Consider the following 15,788-nt stretch of genomic DNA (forward strand, 5'->3'; position numbering starts at 1 on the left):
GAAGTGTTGAGTTGAAATCAGTCAAGAAAAGACAGAGAGGGGACCTTTTTTTTTAATCTTTTATTAATGGATAAAGAATTTCCCCATTTAATAATAATAATAATAATAATAATAATAATAATAACCACAACATAGTTCAAAAATGTGTTACTTTTACCATTCCAACAGATTGTATTTTAGGGTAAAATCATATTAGTTATTAAAAACAGGAGAACTGAAATAAGACAAAAAAAAAAACATGAAAAGACAGAAGATATAAAGACAAAAATTGACAAAACATTAACAATATTAACTTGGAATCACACGGAATAAAAAGAGAATTCCCTCTTGACTAGAAGTTATGCTCCATACACAATTTTCCACCTAATAAAACTATTTTTTGGAATAATGACTTTATTACCATTAGGATACTATAATAGTCATGTGTTGTGGTTTACAGCGCCATCTAGTGTCGTCAATAACACTCTGCCCTTAATCATAGCTGTCCTAAAAGATCCCTGAAGGACCGTTGAGATTCAATTCAACATAGTTTGACTGAATAATGAGATTACTATTTTAAATAAACGTATACTTTTTTTTTTAACACGCACCACACCGTATTGCTCTGTTTCCAAAAAAAAAAAACTGGCAATAATATTGCTTTTAGAGTAACTGGTGGTCCTGCTGTTTGCCTGATCAGAATTACCTGCCGCTGTTAGCCGTTAGCTGGTCCCCGGCTGTCAGGTGCTCAGAGCGGTGACAGCTGAAAATAACATTTCTATCTCTAGCTGTGCGCTCAGTACAATCGCCACGATGTTCGAGGAGGCTAGTGAAATGTTTGACAACATGTTCAAATCTTCGTTTCCCCTCACCTTCATTGTGTTTATCCCCGCGGTGTTGATCCTGGTGTCACCGCTCCCGGCCGAGGCGGCACATGAGTTCACGGTGTACCGCATGCAGCAGTACGACCTGCAGGGACAGCCCTACGGTAAGTCGGCTGGGTGACGCTTTTTTCTGTGAGGAGGAAATGTAAGCATCGCCACATTGACTTTTTCTGCAGCTCGATCGGTCTCCAATAGCTAGCTTCAGTAAGCCTCAATGTCGCCTCCAGCTAACGTTAGGTTACCTGCACTTACATTTCAATGACAGCATGCAGGGGAGCGCTAACTGGCTAGCTGCTAATGTAGCTTAGCCCAGCTAGAGAGGAACTAGCTGATTTTCAAGAAATCAGGATCATTAATCCTTAAAATCAGATCTGATTGTCACTTTAACGTACATTTCTCCTCAAGTAACCATTTAAACCTGGGTAAATCGGTTTGATTTCCGCTAAAAACAAAGGAAGAAGGCAATGAGATACTTAACAAGACATGGCCAACAAATCAGCAAGAAATTGCTAGTTAGAAGAAAATTACCAAAAAAAAAAAAAAAAAAAAATTGAAAACATATATATACCATTTGTCTGCTGAAAAAAATGCAATTATAACAAATCTAAATTATGTTTTCCGGACATTATTCTGTATTTTTCTCCCTTTTCTTAAACTAATTTTCATTTTCATGTCACCTTTTACTAATTTCTTGCAATTTGTAAGTTATTTGTGCCAAGTTGCTTGTTGCCATTTCCCCCATGTTTATCTAAATAAAATCAAATAAAATAGTTCAGTTTTCAAAGTTGTCTGAACACAGACCAAGACAATTGATGTTAATCTAGGTTTTTAAAGGTAAAGTATTTACATTTAATGCTCACTAGTATTAGCATGCCATCAGATTAGCAACAGACACAACACTCCCCTCTTCAAATCCCTTTTTGTAAAATAATGCTGCTGTTTTTAATGTGTTTAATGTGTTAAAGTGCATATCTTTGTAAGTAGAGCCCACTGAGGTTTCTTTTACAGATATAGTCAGGAAACATTTTGACAATAAAAAGTTAAGTGCAAAACATTACAGATGCTTCACTATATTGACTGATTTCACTTTATACAAAGAGAATGTCTTGATTGGTTTCAATAAATGTAATGGCTGTAGAACCAAATTTTTATAGCAGTAATATTATCATTTATAATTATTTTTGGCAAAATCTCATATCGTCACATCTTAAAATAACTCTAAGCCCTCATGTATTACATTTGAAAATAAAACCAAGCATCACATGAAAACAATCTAAAGATGAGAAGGCTGCTAACATAATGAATTTGTGCACTTTTTAAATGTTTTTGTATGAATGAATATTGTCTTCTGGTTCTGTATATGTATATATATATATATATATATACACATATACACACACACACTATCCCCTGGTACTTCTATTTCTGTTTACTTCTTTTTTTGCAATTCATGTTACTTTTTTGTTTTTTGTATTTGATTGTTTAACAAAAAACATTTTCAAAAGTATGATAAGTGGTAATGTCTAATTAAAGCTACCAGACTTGACAAAGAGATCAACCAAACAGCTATTTTGTTAATGTTAATGTCTTGTCAGGTAGGGTTTGATGTATACTGTCTCAGCCTCAGCTTCAGATTGTTGGTACAGTGGCATTTGATTCAACTTAGTCTGTGTTTGACAGCTCATTTAGTCAAATAGCTGCATAAGTCACTCCTGCCCTTTCCTGTTGACATAAAGACTAATTATTGTATTGCAATTGATGATCAGTGTCTCTTGCACCCTCAGGCACCAGGAATGCCATCCTGAATACAGAGGCTCGTACTGTGGAGGCAGAGGTACTAAGTCGTCGCTGCGTTATCATGCGACTCGCAGACTTCTCCTATGAAGAGTACCAGAAAGCCCTGCGCCAGTCAGCAGGAGCTGTGGTCATCATTCTGCCAAAGAACATGTCTGCTATGCCCCAGGACATAGTACAGGTACCAGCACATTTCAGTGCCACAAATCACAGTCTCATACTGTCTCTCATTTTGTTCCCCTCATCCTTAACTGTTTATGCTCTGATTGTGTGTTCATGTAAATCCAAAAGAAACCTCCAAAAGAGATTTTGTTTAATGATGAATTTGGTAGCAGGGGCAACCTGTGACACCTGTGCAAATCAGGGCGGTCATGCAACATTTAAGTGAATGTGATCTACAGCTATACAGCACAAAAAATATAAAGCCATGCACAGTGTTGATGCGCATAGTACAAGTCACAAGTAGAATCCCTTCAAGTTAACTTCCAAAAACCGATAAGTGCAGCGCTACGTAATCACACAAATTAACTAAAAGCTTATCTGTTTTGGGTTGATTCTGTATGGATTAGTGTCTTGCTCATGGGCCTCGTAACAGTGGGGGGAAAAAAACAAAAGGGCAAGCAAGGTCCCACCTCGTAACAGATTTAACATGACCATCCCGGAGTACTATTTTCTGAAGCTTTTCCACTCAACTTTTCCCAGCTTAGTGTAACTAAAAAAAAAAAAAAAAAAAAAGAGTTTCAAGCCAACCCATCACCAATATTGTTTTTTATCTCACAAAAGCACACTGTAACTAATTTCATGAGTGGGATCATTAGATTGTTCTTTCTGGGAAGCAGAAGTAGTAGTCATTTGATGAGTTAATCATTTGGTTATGTAACAAAATTCCATTTTTGATGAATTATCATAGAGACAAAAAGCTCATTTATTATTCAGTTTATCTCCTATTCGCTGCTGTAGCTCTCTCCCATCCCTTACATTCCTCTCAAAATGTGAACAATGCTGAACTTGCAGGGTTGAAGAAATTAATCAGATTTCCCTTTTCAGCTTTAATCCATCAGAATTTCACGCTAACAAACAGAGCTGTGTGACTTAGCTTATTAAACACGCTGTTCTCCTCTGTTTGTCCTGAGCAGCAGTTCATGGAGCTGGAGCCGGAGATGTTGGCCACCGAGACCATCGTCCCCGTCTACTTTGCCATGGAGGACGATGAGCTGCTGTCCATCTACACCCAAACCCTGACCTCTTCCTCCTCACAGGGCTCCTTATCAGCAGCCGAAGGTAGAGAGTCGCTCCCTCTGGACCTGTCGACACTATACTTAGAAATTTATGTACATTATGATGAAAAATTAATCTTTTCCTGTACAAATAAGAAATAGTAATTTAGGATGGACACATTACAAGTCAGCCAACTTTTATATTATGTTTTCTGTTGATTTCTGTAGTGTTGCTGCATACGGCCACAGCCAACGGCTTCCAGATGGTCACCAGTGGAGCACAGAGTAAAGCTATCAGTGACTGGGCCATCACCAGTCTAGAGGTGAGACACTTAATCTGACAACTGTACCTTAATCTGCTGGTTGAAACACACAGACCTTTGTTAAGTGTTTTTCACTTTAATCACGTAACAAAATTTAGTCACTTTTAAGATTAGAGGGCTCTCCAAGGTGTCAGTTTTTTTTCAAATCACACATTTCAGCATTCTAAACACCAGGTAAATACTGAAAATATAAAAACTCATTGCATTTTTTGAAGAGCCAAATTGAAATGGAAAAAGAAAGTTCTAGCAGTTTTCTCTGCACAGAAATAAACCTCAGAAGCAGTAGACAGAGGGCTGCAGGATAATGTTACAGAAACATCAGGCAGAGCGCTGGCTTCGTGGTTAGGACTGTTGACTCACAGCAAAAACGCTCTGGATTTACCCCTCAGTCTTGGTCCTCTCTGTGCGAGTTGTAGTTGGCGTAGTTTTCCCGCTGGGTGCTCAATCCAGTTTCCTCCCACAGACAACAGGCCTGAAGCACAGAAAAACAAACAACTGATTTGAATTTGTGCACCGTTATATGCTTCTGGAGTGGTGATAATCATTTTCAAAATATCCTTCTGTTCTCATTTAGGTAAAGCTTCAGTATTATATTACATTTCTGTATTTTAGTAAATGAAAGGCAGGTTTTTAGAAGATTTTGCCCTGCAGAGTTTTAACCCAGTTTTCAAGTCAAGCCTCTGTGACTCAAAATTAACGGTAATGCATTAAGGCACAAACTGGGGCAAATCACAATGTTTTGCCAAGGTTAATAACCTAAATTGGGGCATTGATTGTGACTTTCTAGTTCAGTTAATGTACTATTACTTTACAAAAAAAGTATTTTTCGAAGCCTTTAATTAGGATTGCTTGGACAGCTGTGGCTCAGGAAGCAGAGCGGGACGTCCACTCATCAGAATGTTGGCAGCTCGAGTAGCAGGTGGCACCTTGTAGCCTCAGCCAGGAGTGAATAAATATGTGTGTGAATGAGTGAATGTGACTTGTGGTGTGAATTGTTTGAGTTGTCTAACAACTAGAAAAGCACTATGCAAGTCCAAGTCCATTGGCAAGACAAGTGTTTCAAATGAGCCCTGTCCCCAAATTCTGGAGGATCCACTTGTGAGGGTGAGAGAAGACAGTCCTCTGCTACCTGAAGCTGTGAGTCAATCTTGTCTTATTAGACCTGGGTGGTGTTATGTTTTCTGCTGACTTACTGCCCAGTGAGTGTTTTCTGCACACGTGGGTGGCCATAAATCCCATAACAAAGACGGTTGTGTGGACAGAAAGCCTGGAATTTTGAATTCAAGAAAGATTTGAAATGACTGGATACTATATTTTGGAGTGCTTAATAACATTTACACACACTCTGCAGTCTGACAGGGCTTAAATGTGCTTGGTGCTAAGTTTTTTCTCAGTTTTGCTTTCAAGGTCAAAAGAATCCTCCACCCTTTACTAGGTTATCAATGCTTAATGTGAGAGTATGTGATGTCTTTCTTCTACTGTTTTCATTCAGACTTCATAAAAAAATCAATTGCCACAGCACTTCTGTCTCTTTTCTTTTTCTTAAGCGTTCATAAAGGGATTTGGATGCTTTGATCATTGTTTAAAAAGATACTTTTACATCACACAGTTTGAGCCTGAACAGGTGCAAAACAGAGGAGTGAAGTGTTAGTTCAGGACTTTCTAATCTGAGCTTTGTGTTAAAAGCAGAAGGAAGTGGTTTAGTCACACTGCAGAGGATTAGGAGACTCAGAGGTCTGTGGACAGGAGGTCGACTGTGACTAACCCAGAGCAACTTTGCACAGTCACGCTGCCAGTCTGACAGTTTAATACGCACAGTGCCATCGGTTCAGCTGAATCTCATGCTTTAGATAAGCTGCTTGTGTTTTATTTCACCTCTCTAATGACTCTGTTTCTATTTACCAGGGTCGTCTGGCTGGAGTTGGAGGAGAGGACCTCCCCACGATTGTTGTGGTCGCTCACTACGACTCCTTTGGTGTTGCTCCAGTATGTTTACTGCTTCTTTTTGCTTACAAATTAACACTGACTCTTTCAAAACGTACAGAGAATTTATTAGCTCAAGAAATATTTTCTCAGCAAATATCGGTAGGATTTTTGTTAAATTTAGTCTCCAAGTTGATCAGTCAGACAAGGTGTCTCTTTAAAACTTTATACAGTAGTTCATGAAATAACACAGTTAAGCAACAGTATTGTCTATAAGAAGAGCAGGCCAGAAAACTAATCTTACTGTGTTTGTTGTTGTGTCCAGTGGCTGTCGTACGGGGCAGACTCAAACGGCAGCGGGGTGTCCATGTTACTGGAGCTGGCTCGCCTCTTCTCAAAACTTTACACCTACAAGAGGACACACGCTGGGTGAGTAATGATGACTCACATTTAGATCATTTGTGTCTTATCAGCCTCAAATAGCAGTTTTTAACCATTTTAGCTGCACAAAAACAACAATTTCAGATTATTTTACACATTCAGTGAAGCTCTAAGCTGCACATTCACTTCATGCATAGTACACATGATGAAGTATTAATTGCTGACCTCAGTAGTTCACCTGAACATAAGTTAAAGTCTTTTGTTATGTCTATCACAGTTATTATGGTGTTATGGTTAGTATCCTGCTGCAAATGCTCTTTGAGAACTATATTGAACATTATGTGTGCACTCTGCAGGCAGTAAGAATCACATCAGATTTTGATAAACACTTAAAGCGATCAATAATATGGTACATGTTCATTCTTATCTCTAAATGTACTTAAGAGTAGCTGAGTGGAAAATGCTCTGTGGAGGACAAAGTTGTCTGTAGATTCAGTCACTACTCACTTGATTTGTCCGTCATTTTAAGATGCGCCTTGTGATTTATGTCCTACAGGCTCTGATAATCCCTCATGTCAACTCTAGTCTCTTGTTGTACCATCACACATCCCCCTTCATCAGGTTCCCTCTGCAGATTTCTTTTGAATATTTGACTCATTTGTGAATCACGTCGTGTGTTCAGGTACAACCTGCTGTTCTTTGTTTCTGGTGGAGGAAAATTTAACTACCAGGGCACCAAACGCTGGCTGGAGGACAATCTGGACCATACAGGTACTGTTCAGATCATACTGTGTTCACAAAAAAAGAACAATTCAAGCAGCCTGATTTGTTTTATTATACATCTTAGGGTTGCACTATTAATAAATATATTATTGAAATTGCAATACAGTGCAATATTCAAATCACAGAAACTGCAATTTCTTGATGAAGGTCAAATTAATTTAAAAATTAAAACATGCTACTATTAATGAAGCATTTTGGTACTACAGAGAGGCCCCGGCCTACAAATCATATTCCAGACGTAAGGAAATGGTGCTTGTTTGGTACAAACCCCATCCTCATATTTTTCAGGGAAAATGAAATGCAAAAATTACCACTCCCACTTAAATTGCGACTCATACTGCAATCTCAATATTTGTCAAAATAATCTTGATTTTTGTTTGTTTTTTTGGCATGTTTTTGGGCTACAATTTGTAATACAATACTCAAAACCTGAATAAAGACAATTATTTGTATGTACAAAAAGTTAAATGCAAAATCAAGTACAAGTTATGACCAATTTATAACTAAATCAGTCTGAACATATAACCTTTCCCTCTCACTGCAGACTCCAGTTTGCTGCAGGACAATGTAGCCTTTGTGTTGTGTCTGGACACTCTGGGGAACGGAGACTCTCTGCACCTCCATGTGTCCAAACCTCCGAAAGAGGGAACTCCTCAGTATTCTCTGCTTAAGGAGCTGGAGATGGTAAGAACAACAAGATTTCACACACCTCAGCTTCATTTTCCATTTATCTGTCATTGAGTAAAAATATTTCCGAAGTCATGTGACTCATGTGACTTGTGAACCAGAGCAAATGTGCAGCTTTACCCTAAATCAATTTGTGTGTTCAGACTTGAAGTTTTGTATTAATGAAACCACTGATGTGTACAGAGTGGTAAAAATAGTTAGTTCAAACGCGTCTGGAACCTACATCCATTTTTTTCCTGATACAAGCAGTTTAAATCAGTTTCTCTACTTTTCTTGTTGAATGCAGATTATATGTTATATTATAGGCTATTATTTAGGATTAACTTTCTCATTTTCTCAGGTGGTTGCAAGCCAGTACCCAGAGGTCAAGTTCTCCATGGTCCACAAGAAAATCAACCTGGCCGACGACATGCTGGCCTGGGAGCACGAGCGCTTTGGGATTCGCCGGCTGCCGGCCTTCACGTTGTCCCACCTGCCGTCCCATCGCCTGGCTCAGCGCTCCAGCATCATGGACGTGCGGTCAGTGTCCCCCTCCTCTCGCCACGGAGCGGGAGAGCCCCCTGCTGGGTGGGTTCATTACTGCAAGTCTCTGAATCAGCGAAAGAAAAGAGCTTTCATTCTAGCTGCCAGTTATTTTCATTCATTCGTGCATTCATGTCATAGGTGTTGTTGCTGTCAAGCCCCTTGTTCACCTTCCATGGAAAGACTGAGTGTTTCGAGGGCACGGCCACTTCATATTTTACATCATTTGTGACAGTCAAAGTGTAGCAGTAACACCCTTAGTTCTCTCATTTCCTCTCTCCTTTTCCTAATCTTATACTGCTGCTGTAGCCATCCATCTCCTGACTCTCTGTTGGTAAACCATTTATCTGTTGTGTGTTACAATTTCATCCTTGACCTATTGGTGGATATAATATTTGCACACTTTCTTTTCTCAAACTTTCTGCCTGCCACCTGTGTGGAAATGGATGCTCTGTAATTACTTTCTCCTCTCTTTCTTCCAGCAGAGGGTCTTTCTTTTTTATGTTTTGACATTTTCCCCCGTCTCTAACTGTCTGCACACTCGTGTTTGTGTCTCACAGGCCTCATGTAGATGTGAAGAAACTCGGCAGGAACACCAAGCTGGTAGCAGAGGCACTTGCCCGGGTCATCTACAACCTCACAGAGAAGGTAAACGCACAGATGGAGAGAATTTTTTGATACTGCGTCTGCTTTCTGCCTGTGATGTGACATCTTTGTTGTTTGTGTACTCGGCTGCGCAGGGGGCTCCTGGGGACCTGCAGATCTTCACTGAACAGATGGTAAGTCGCTAAACTGTGAGGGCACAGTGGTAACAGATCTCTAAGAGAAACCATAGTAGCAACAATTGTCTGTTATTTTTAAGTGTTTTGATCAGGGCAGAATTTGTGTTGAAATTCCAACAATTTAGAATTTTATCATCTAAAATTGCAGTTTTAGTAAAATTTGAAATTAAAATTTGCTTTCAATGCTTTTTAACCTGGGTTACATACGCCTTTGTTGTAATGCAGTTTTTTTGCTGCCCCAGCAGGTGCAGGAAGAGCAGCTATCAGCGGTGGTGGACTGGCTCACAGCGCAGCCGCGAGCTGCTCAGCTGGTGGACAAAGACAGTAGTGTGGTGTCCACTCTAGAGTATCACCTTGGACACTACCTCAAGGATGTCAAGAGACACTACGTCAAAGCTGACAAAAGGTAAAGAAAAGTATAGAGGCTGACAGAAAAGAATAATGCACTTTTGTGAAGAATAATTATACAGCTAAAAAAGAAAAAGCTGGGAAATACATCACTAAGCAAAAACCTCTGTGCAGTGCTTCTCCTTTTATTAGCCCATTTTTTCCATCTGATGTAACACATCTGACAGCACTACTTCACTGCAGATACTTAAAATCTGACACAGACAAATTATGTTGCCAAATAATGGAGGTTCCACTTGTTTTGGTTAAGGATTCCTCTATTATCTGTGAGTCAATCTTGTGTTATTAGACCAGTGTAGACGTTGTCCCACTATCTGCAATTTCCATTGCTGGAGATCGTAAATACAAAAACTTTACATTGATGCTCTTTTGTAACTGGGCATAGCTACTGAAAGCTACTTGGGATAAGAAAAGCATTGTTTTGCTTTCCAGTTTTGGGTGCACAGTGGTTGGTGCACTAACTATGAGCTGTAAATTTAGCCTTCATATTCTCAGGAGATTGTATTTGATGGCACACAGAATTGCATAGTTAAAGTGAGGTTTATAAGGAATCAGTCGCCGATTCTATACTATACTTTACTTCATAATAAAAAGTTTATGCCAAAAAACTTCACTTTAGGAAAACCATAAAGATCAAATTTGACTGTAACAGCAGTCAGCTTTCTGTAAATCATCATTGACGTCACAATTTACACACTTAAAAATGCCCAAAACCTATAGCCCCAATAATTTAAACAAGTCTTTCCTGTATACAGTATTTAATCAATTGTACTATTGCTTTTATGCAACAGTTCAACAAGCGTCATATATTAGTTAATAATACGCGGCAACAGATTATGATTTGCTTGTTAATCTGTTTTATGGCTCCGCCGACACAAATAGTTCCGCAACGGCTGCAACTGACAGCTGTCGCCTAGAAACACTTTTTTTCCTGCAACTGGCTACTTAGTGTAAGTTAAGTCTAAACTTTATGTGCAGACTAGCTGCTTAGTATCATGTACAATTATCTGAGCGTTTCCAGGGAAATAAACTGTGTATGCCTGAAGCGAGTAGGAAGAGTACTTACCGGCTCATAGCTGCTGTCTCCGCCGCCTCCCGCACTCACTTTGACAGCCAGCCCCAGCTGCCTCACCCCGCTGAATGGAGAGGGCAGGTCACGAGTCCCTGCCGGGCGAGCGAAACTCAAATATCCTCATGCCGGGTGTAAAATGCGTCTCCTCTCCGCGCCATATGCTCCTAATTTAGTACCGCGCAGTCTTGAAGCACCGTGCGGGAATTAGCCAGCTAGCTATACTGAGGCAGCTAAGCTAAAAACAACAGCACGGCTAACGGCTCCACACCTCCACAGAAGAAGCCCTCACCGCGGTAATATCACCTCACCGCAATATAACCGAGCGTCCTGGGTTCACATGGCTAATAAAACAATAAACCGGACGAAAAAAAGGTGCCACAGCTCCAACACCAACCGCTGCCTCCTGCACAAGCACCAGGCCCAAAAAGAGTTTTCCTGCCATAGGGCAACTCAGGAGGGACATACAGCAGGCCTATGAGCAGCCTCTTACACTATAATCTGCAGTAACTAACTACCGACTGATAGTGCCTAATTACTGATTTAGAACAGCTGTAAAGCGGAGTGATACATGAGGAGTTAAAAGTCTCACTGCGTATTGAATGCCTCTTGACCAATCAAACTGCTTGGTTGGAACTAACTTGTATAATACACCTGACAGCACTACTTTTTTATTTAAAAAGTACAAATTATGTCTCCAAATTATGGAGGGTCCACTTGTGAGAGCGGATAAATAGTCCTCCACTACATGTGAGTCAATATTAGTTAATAGACCAAGCTAGTATTGTTTACTTTGGTTGTCCTACCATCTGACATTTCCATTACTGGAGATGGTAACAAAAACAACTCACGTTGATGCTCTTTTCTAACCGGGGATAGCTACTGATAGCTATTTGGGAAAACTGAAGAGCTGTTTTGCTTTCCTGTTTTTGTTGCACAATCTGAGCTGTAAATTGAGCCTTCATATTCTCAGGAGATTGTATTTGATGGCAGACAGAATTGCATAGTGAACCAGTCACCAATGGTGTCATTATTCTGTAGCCATTACACTGTGCAGTCAACATTTACATCATAACAAAAAGTTAAAGCCGAAAAACATGTCATCATCATGAATTCAATCAGTGACATCACAATTTAAATGCACACTTAAATGCCCAAAATGTATCACCCCAATAATTCAAGCAAGTCTTTCCTGTATACTGTAATATACATTTTATTATATATTTCCAGAAAAAGCAGATCTTATGTATACGTGCATTCTCTCTGTTTTTTGTGTCATGATATCAAAGTGACAGCTGTTAATCCTCTCCTCTGCAGGGATCCAGAGTTTGTATTCTACGACCAGCTGAAGCAGACTATGAATGCTTACAGGTATGCTGTAATGAGCATCTCTCTTCCTTTGAGCCGCATTAGTGCCGTTCACGCTGATTTACTGTAGCTTTGTAAAAGCTCTTCAGCTCACAACTGTCTGTAAAGTCTCATCTGCTTTTAATTAGTCCTCAGGTCGCTGTATTTCAGACTTTTATCTTTTACTAGTATGGACCAAATCCAAAACACTGAAAACAGCCACCACATCATTATGTCAAAGATACATTTTGACTGTTTCTCCTTCAGAAATCACTCTCTGTAACTCTATCTCTCTCCCTCTCTACATTTCAGAGTGAAGCCTGCTATTTTTGACTTGCTGCTGGCTGTCTGCATTGCAGCCTACTTAGGGATGATGTATCTTGCTATCCAGGTAAGTCACTGTGTGAAAGCAGCAGCCTGTTTTAGACCTGCACCACGTTGCATTAAATTAAATGCATTGTGTGGTAAGCCACTTTAAGGCATTATTACTGCATTGTAGTAAATCTTAAAATTAATAAAGGATATTCATAACAGGCTTCAGTTGTTAGGAGCCAAGCTGTGCTCACAGCTGTTAATCAAGGCCTCAGTGACATTGAGTTTAAAAATCAATCACTGGTGCAGCCTGTGAGAGAGATATAAAAAAAAAACCCCACTTTTCTTTGTAATGACACTTTTCAACTCGATGCTTGTTCTCACTCACCAGATGACAAATGTCATGCCAGCATTGTGGCTGTTTGTGTTGTGTTTGAGTAGAGCTGAAGTGATTGTTTCCTCACTGAGATCTTTGTTTAAAAGCCCGGAAACAAGTGATTTTTACTGAAAGACGATGTCAGCATTATTTGTAATCCACATCTGAAAAAAAGGTTTTGCGTTCTGGTGTTTTTTGGGTCATCTTGTCTAGACACATGAAATAAACTCTTGTCTTGTGCTCCTTTTTTCCCCACAGAACTTCGGAGTCCTGTACAGTGTTGTCCGTAGAATCACCCAACCCAAGGCGAAGGCCCATTAAGGTGCAGAACAACAATTTTTTTTCCCAAATCCCACCCTGTCCCTCAAATCCAAAAACTTTAACCAGTAAGAACGCAGAAGCTGGGTCGAGCTGCTGTTCACATGATGGTTTCCAAACCAGCAGAATCACTTCCATTTGTTTCACCCCGCTCCACAAACTATGATGTCAGATCCTGTCCTGCTGCCAACTTAATCCATTTGGTCTCTTGGGCCGGAATAATCAGGAATCATTTTTCACTCCCCCTGTCTTCACGAACACAGATGTCTTGTCATTCATTTAGAATAATCCCTCATGATGGAAATATTCGATTATTTAACACCTGTTAGGGATATAAAGCGTTATGTCCACACCTCTGAGACCTAGAAAAGATTAAGTTTCTGATGTCGCTGTTCCACCGATGTCGCCTCCTCAGTCCTCCTCTCAGTATACTGAACGAGTGATTATTCTGCCAAACTGACGTGTGTTTGTCAAGATCTGTTGTGAAAGGACAGGTTTTTTTTTTTTAAAATCTGCCTCAAATACAACACTCACACTTTATAAAGACGTTTACAGAGTTCTTATTTATTGTAATAGTTTTTTCTCTTCACGCTGACAATGACAGCACTCAGTGCAAAACACCCAATATTCAGCTGAAGATCTTAATGTGTTTTCTTTGTGTCAAACTGGAAAGATTAACATTAGAAGATAACCATTTGGCCTCATTTAAGCCTCAAAATAACTTAATGATACATCACATAATGCAGAGAAATGTGTCTTCCATCTCTTCAGGGCTGCAGCTAATCTTCTGTCACGATCGACCGATCTGTTGATTAGATTTATCACTAATCAATCGCTTTTACAATAAAATGTCAGGCAATGGTGAAAAATGAACGCTGTCAGATTCCAAGATGACATCTTCAAATTGCATTTACTGTCAGACGACTAAAGAAAAAGGCAAAATATAAGTTTACAACAATACAAAACATAGAAAGTTAACACATCACATAAAAAAACAAACTTGAACCAGCAGATGTTTTGCATTTATGCCAAATGACTTAGTGTTTCCCAAACCTCTCCTGAAGTTTCACTTGCATGTTTTGATCTCTTTCCGCAGCAACACAGCTGACTTAAGCGATCAGCTCGTCATCAAGCAGCTCGGGGAGTTCGTAACGAGCTGATCATTTGAATCAGCTGTGTCGGAGCAGAGAGAGATCCAAAACTTGCAGAAGTGGTACTCGAGAAGAGGTTTGGGAAACGCTGTTATAGAGGACCAGTGTGTCGGATTTATTGGCATATAGTTACTGAATACTGAATCCCCCTTTGCTCCCTCTTTAAATTGGCCTTCAAGTAACATTTCAACACAAAAAGCCCTTTTTAGAGCTTTTAGAGCTTCTGGGCTACTATAGAAACATAGCATAGGTAACAAAAACACAATTCTTTACGATGATCATACATTCATAAAAACATACAAATATTATAATCCATTTATCCCAAATTAACCCCCTAAATCTTACACAGTGGTCCTTTAAAGGCTGAAGCGATTATACATTAAGCAATTGATTTTTTTTGGCGATAAATCAATAAAGGCGTGTGAGTATTGTATTGAGACAGACTTGGAAAAAATCTGAATTTGTCCTCTTAATGCTCAGTGAAAATGACTCCACAGATATCTTTCACAGAGGGGACGAGTTGCTTGAATAAAATGTGAAGTAGTGTTTAGATTATCCTGATTCCTTTGCCTTGGTAGTGAATTAAAAGAAACATTCAGATGAATGGGGAAAAAAAATCCTTGCCAAATTATTAATGTATGTATTAACCACCCCCTTTAATATATATTGTCATAAAAATTTAAAGCAGATTACACCCTGATGTTTCCCTTAATTTGTCACATTTTTTGTAGTCAAGATTTGTTTGCTGTTTGACGTGACGTGCTGATGTCTTTTTTTATTATCCTGAAAAAAAGTTATGCCGATGAAGTTAAATCACGTGAAAGCTCATTTTTCAAAAAACAACAACAAAAAAAAGTCACATGCAACAAACATGTTTGTCTTATCACAGCACGTGTGTTAGGTGCCACACATGACGAGATAAAAACAAGCCTTTTACAGCTTTTTTTTATCAGTAGGAAACATGCTGAATTGGATGTTTTGCTGAACGTAGCCACGATGTGATTTGACTTTATCAGAAACTTTTAAAGGTTTTGGTCAAGCCAGCGCTGCAGTATTTGTACACTGGATGTCTTAAAATAGGCAATAACACAAAGGGTGTTGGACTTAAATGGGGACAAATATCTTAAACACACCTCTAAAAAATAATTTTTATAAGATATTGGTGTGTGTAAAATGAATACTGCAGTGTTTCTTTGACCTTTTCTCTGCCCTGGTGTTGCCCTGTTGTGGGTGAATGGTGTTTATTTGCCTTTTTGTATTTTCCACGTGTAACTGCATGACCTGTGCCCCTTCCCCCTGTCGCCATGCTAACAATGACAGGATTTTTATCATTTACGAACATGAGGGAAATACTGTGTGGTACATATGATTTGTTTTTTATTTATTGAAGCAGGTTTCATTTGTGCACTGAAGTGAACTCTTCTCTGGTCTGAACTCTGTTTCACCTCATCCACAACACTTGATCTTTGCAATGAAAATGATATCAGTTGTGATTTAAGAAATAAATAAATTAAAAGAAAGCACGAGGACCA

The 15,788-nt window shown here is 39.2% G+C and overlaps 1 protein-coding gene and 1 long non-coding RNA gene across 6 annotated transcripts; one reads left to right on the forward strand and one right to left on the reverse strand.

Annotated features, from left to right (window-relative positions):
- The first annotated feature begins 529 nt into the window (after positions 1-529).
- Positions 530-15,785, forward strand: ncln (nicalin). Of its 4 annotated transcripts, XM_088077761.1 has the most exons (16): positions 530-967; positions 2,648-2,838; positions 3,794-3,938; positions 4,103-4,197; positions 6,103-6,183; positions 6,446-6,549; positions 7,184-7,272; positions 7,829-7,968; positions 8,312-8,538; positions 9,054-9,141; positions 9,234-9,272; positions 9,518-9,681; positions 12,070-12,123; positions 12,412-12,490; positions 13,046-13,109; positions 14,202-15,785. In XM_088077761.1, the coding sequence occupies exons 1-15, from the start codon at positions 793-795 to the stop codon at positions 13,106-13,108; spliced, it is 1,734 nt and encodes a 577-aa protein (XP_087933887.1). In that variant the 5' UTR covers positions 530-792; the 3' UTR covers position 13,109; positions 14,202-15,785. The 4 variants fall into 4 exon arrangements, with proteins under 4 accessions (XP_087933887.1, XP_042372709.2, XP_087933888.1 ...); XM_042516775.2 differs by having other exon boundaries at positions 651-967; positions 9,521-9,681; positions 13,046-15,785; XM_088077762.1 differs by having other exon boundaries at positions 651-967; positions 8,312-8,490; positions 13,046-15,785.
- Positions 4,226-11,502, reverse strand: LOC148189573 (uncharacterized). 2 transcript variants are annotated; one of them, XR_015776629.1, is made up of 4 exons: positions 10,750-11,502; positions 8,330-8,560; positions 6,425-6,528; positions 4,226-4,669 (listed from the first exon to the last, which is right to left on the reverse strand). It is a non-coding gene; the product is annotated as an uncharacterized LOC148189573 (long non-coding RNA). The 2 variants fall into 2 exon arrangements; XR_015776630.1 differs by lacking the exons at positions 8,330-8,560; positions 10,750-11,502 and adding an exon at positions 7,824-7,977.
- Positions 15,786-15,788: the final 3 nt, after the last annotated feature.

The sequence above is a fragment of the Plectropomus leopardus genome, chromosome 5 (assembly GCF_026936395.1).
Source record: "Plectropomus leopardus strain MGB_pleo_1.0 chromosome 5, ASM2693639v1, whole genome shotgun sequence".
Lineage (NCBI taxonomy): Eukaryota > Metazoa > Chordata > Actinopteri > Perciformes > Serranidae > Plectropomus > Plectropomus leopardus.

Excerpts from the sequence above, each read along its gene's own strand:
- ncln (XM_088077761.1), top strand. The coding sequence starts at position 793 with ATGTTCGAGGAGGCTAGTGAAATGTTTGACAACATGTTCAAATCTTCG. Across the intron at positions 968-2,647 it reads CCTGCAGGGACAGCCCTACG|GCACCAGGAATGCCATCCTG; the intron begins GTAAGTCGGCTG and ends TTGCACCCTCAG. Across the intron at positions 9,142-9,233 it reads TCTACAACCTCACAGAGAAG|GGGGCTCCTGGGGACCTGCA; the intron begins GTAAACGCACAG and ends TCGGCTGCGCAG.